Source organism: Cervus elaphus, chromosome 1 (assembly GCF_910594005.1).
Source record: "Cervus elaphus chromosome 1, mCerEla1.1, whole genome shotgun sequence".
NCBI lineage: Eukaryota > Metazoa > Chordata > Mammalia > Artiodactyla > Cervidae > Cervus > Cervus elaphus.
The window spans coordinates 93,417,102-93,421,300 of record NC_057815.1 but is presented as its reverse complement, the minus strand read 5'-3'; the positions used below and the strand labels follow the sequence as shown (position 1 = coordinate 93,421,300).

The 4,199-nt window shown below is 39.7% G+C and overlaps 1 protein-coding gene across 1 annotated transcript; it reads left to right on the top strand.

The window, feature by feature from the left end:
• Positions 1–1,361: 1,361 nt before the first annotated feature.
• LOC122675791 (olfactory receptor 4C46-like) lies at positions 1,362–2,312 on the top strand. The gene has a single exon (XM_043874924.1). The coding sequence runs from the start codon at positions 1,362–1,364 to the stop codon at positions 2,310–2,312; it is 951 nt and encodes a 316-aa protein (XP_043730859.1).
• The last annotated feature ends 1,887 nt before the right edge of the window (positions 2,313–4,199 follow it).

The window sequence follows — 4,199 nt, the reverse complement described above, 5'->3', positions numbered from 1 at the left end:
TCACGATCCCCCCTCCCACCTCCCTCTCCACCCGATTCCTCTGGGTCTTCCCAGTGCACCAGGCCTGAGCACTTGTCTCATGCATCCCACCTGGGCTGGTGATCTGTTTCACCCTAGATAATATATATGTTTCGATGCTGTTCTCTCGAAACATCCCACTCTCACCTTCTCCCACGGAGTCCAAAAGTCTGTTCTGTACATCTGTGTCTCTTTTTCTGTTTTGCATATAGGGTTAATTTAAACTAATCTTACCTCTATTCTTTGTAGCTGCCTGAGTTTAGGTAGAATTCTTAGCTTCTCTAAGCATCTACTTCCTAATATGTAAAATAAGTATAAAAATGATAGTAGTAAACACAAGTTTTTAATTAAGCTTATATAATGAAGTATCTTAGAGCACAGTAAATATTCAACAAGCTTTAGCTAATATTGCTAATATTACTACTATATTTTTACTCTTATATACTATTATTTTTCTCATCTGCTATATGAATGAAATATACATAGATTGTAATCATGCCATGCATATAGCAATCAATCATTAAAGCAAATTTATCAAGTATTGTAAAGTTACTGGAATTAGGAAGCATGTTTATTTTATTGGCCTTCCCCAGTGGCTCAGCTAGTGAAGAATCTTCCTGCACTGTGGGAGACCTGGGTTCAGTTCCTGGGTTGGGAAGATCCCCTGGAGGAGGGAGCAGCTACCCACTCCAGTAGTCTGGCACAGTAGCTTCTTTACCTTTTCGTTCCTTTCCCGTTTCCAATGCTCTGTTACACTTATGTGAACTATTTATAAAGAGCCTGCTACTCATGTTTTTCTGTTTTCCATCCCCTTACTAAACCTCATCCCACTCCATAGAATTCAGAAAAAGATTGTTTTTGGAATTAAATCCAACACACCCTCTCTCTCACACATCCCTCCTCATCCTTCCTCTCACATTTTCATTTAACTTGCATGTTTTCTCATTTCCTAAGAATAAGGGGAAACTCCCTTTGTTTTGCATCCATAGCCTTTACATCCATTTTCTACCTTTCATCTCAGGTTTGTCTGCCTCTATATGTGAGATATATTGCTTCATATTAAGCTTGAGTCATCTCACATGAGTATATGTGCACAGAAAGTCTCCCGCCTGTGTGTTCACAGAGCCCCTCATGTCTCTAACCTCTAAGCATTATCTCTCTCCAGGGGAGGATGTGAGCCATCTTTAAGAGATCAGAAACATTTTTCCTATATCCAAAAAAGAATTCAAAAATTCAGAACTCCATAGAATCTGGGCATTTATTTTTTATTACATGGAGAAGCTTAGTGAACTCAAGGTTGAGGTGATGAAAAGGAACTTCTTTTTTTTTTTTCAGGTAACATAATGAACCATAATACAAAATACATGGAGAATAGAAACAACGTGACAGAGTTTGTTCTCTTGGGGCTCACGCAGAATCCAAAGTTGCAGAAGGTCATATTTGTTGTGTTTTTGGTCATCTACATCATCTCTGTGGTAGGAAATATGTTCATCATGGTCACCATCATAGTCAGTCCATTACGGAGTTCTCCCATGTACTTTTTTCTGGCCTATCTCTCCTTTATTGATGCTTGCTACTCCTCTGTGAATACCCCTAAACTGATTGTCGATTCCCTCCGTGAAAGGAAGACCATCCTGTTCAATGGATGCATGACCCAAATCTTTGGGGAACATTTCTTGGGAAGTGCTGGGGCCATCCTGCTCACTGTGATGGCCTATGACCGCTATGTGGCCATCTGCAAGCCCTTGCACTATGCAAGCATCATGAACTGGTGGGTGTGTTGGCTGCTAATTGGGGTGGCATGGGTGGGAGGCTTTCTTCATGGAATCATACAGATCTTTTTCATCTTCAGATTACCCTTCTGTGGCCCTAATGTCATCGATCACTTTTTGTGTGATCTGAACCCTTTGCTAAATCTTGCCTGCACTGATACTCACACTCTAGGATTATTTGTTGCTGCCAACAGTGGTCTCATCTGCCTTATAAACTTCACCCTCCTGATGGGCTCCTATGTGGTCATTCTGCGCTCCCTAAGGAACCACAGTTTGGAGGCGAGGCACAAGGCCCTCTCCACGTGTGTCTCCCACATCACAGTTGTCACCATGCTCCTTGTGCCCTGTATGTTTGAATATCTGAGACCACCAGTTACTTTACCAATTGATAAAGCAGTGGCTGTATTCTACACTATGATAACTCCCATGTTAAATCCCTTCATCTATACTTTGAGAAATGCCCAAATGAAAAATGCCATTAGGAATTTGTGTAATAGACAAGCTATTTCAGGTGATAAATAAGAGGAGACCAGCATTGATTCTCATGGTGCAAAGTTCAGAAAGACATTGTTGATGCTTTCAGCAAAGAAGACCTTTGGAATAAAGGGAGAAAAAATAGCTATAAATCATAGATTCTGCAATGGGGAGAAGAAATGGTGCATGAAAAGTGAGACAAACTGGTAGGAGACTACTTTTTCATGTTTGGAGCATTTTACCAAGTCGAGGCTTAGTATTTCTAGCTTTATCTATCTATATGCTTTAATAAATTCATTCTAATAAAAAATAAACACAGTGATATTGAGCAGTAATCTCTGTAACTATCCAAAGAAGTAGGCATTGCTATTATCCTCATTTTATAGGCGATTAAGCAAATAGAATGGGAAGGTTCCAACAGAGTAATATTGAAGAACCATATTTTTAGCTGCTGTCTCAGACCATGTTCTTAACTGTGGAGATATGCTGTCAGACAATGATACAAAGGTTACATAATCATGTTGTTCAGTTGCTAAATCATTTCTGACTCTTTGTGACCCCATGGACTGCAGCACCCCAGCCTCTTCTGTCCTCCACTCTCTCTCAGAGTTTGCTCAGACTCATGTCTGTTGAGTTGGTGATGCTATCCCACAATCTCATCTGCCTCCCCCTTCTCCTTTTGCCTTCAATCTTTCTCAGCATGAGGATCTTTTCCAATGAGTCAGCTCTTTGTATCAAGTGGCCAAACTATTGAAGCTGAAGCTTCAGCATTAGTCCTTCCAATGTATATTCAGGGCTGATTTCCTTGAGGAAAGACTGGTTTGATCTCCTTGCAGTCTTAGGTACTCTCAAGAGTCTTCTACAGCACCACAGTTCAAAAGCATCAATTCTTCAGTGTTCAGACTTCTTTATGGTGCAAATCTCACATCTGCACATGACTACTGGAAAAACATAGTGATACTACTTACCATTTATTGAGACAGGGACTGTGCTGAGATTGTATATATGGTGTGCGCTAAGTCACATTAGTCGTGTCTGACTGTTTGGGACCCTATGGGCTGTAGCCCACAGGGATCCTCTGCCCACATATGTACATGTGTGTATCTATGGTATGTGGTATGTGACACCGTGGTATGTAACTCCCCTCTAGGTCATCACGGAGCGCCAAGCTGAGCCCCCTGTGCTTATAGCAGCTTCCCTCTGTTTGACACATGGTATTTTCAGTGCTCTTCTCTCAGCTCACCCAGCCCCTCTTTCCTCCACTGTGTCCACAAATCAGTTCTCAACATCTGCACCTCTAGTCCTACCTTACACATAGGTTCATCTTTGCCTCTTCTCTAGATTCCATATATATGCATTAATATATGATAAGCAATGAAACATTTAAACTCTAAGGGGAATTTAAGGAATGTTGCACAATATTCCAAATTTTCTTATTGCATTAAGCATCATTTTGTATTGCTCATGTCACAATCTTATCCTGATAACCCATCAAAAAGAGTGAAGATCCAAGTAAAAGAATAGTCTAATATCAGACAGGAATTTCAATTATTAAACAAATTAAGTCATACTCTGTAAAATATTTACCTACTTGTCAATAATATTATCTTCAAGGCCCAATGTCTGATTTATGGTAAATGCTAGATGAATATACGTAAGTATAAGGGAAGATGAATAAATTCAATAAAATAGGCAAAACGTAGTATTGCAGACTAGGAAATTTTTTCTACCTTTATCTGTTTCAGATTCAGAGAAGTAATCTAGGTATATGTCTTTTGAAAACAAAGATTTGGTTTTATTCCTGCGTAAACTAGGAACAAGGAAGAAATTGAAAACAAACCCGTTATCTTTTGAACACACAATTTACGTTGATAGTCTTCCCAGTCCTAAGCATGATATCATCATCCTGTTTTTTCCTAGATTTCTCTGTCAATA

What these genes read in the sequence shown, in the direction of transcription:
- LOC122675791 (XM_043874924.1), top strand. Translation starts at nt 1,362, where the DNA reads ATGAACCATAATACAAAATACATGGAGAATAGAAACAACGTGACAGAG.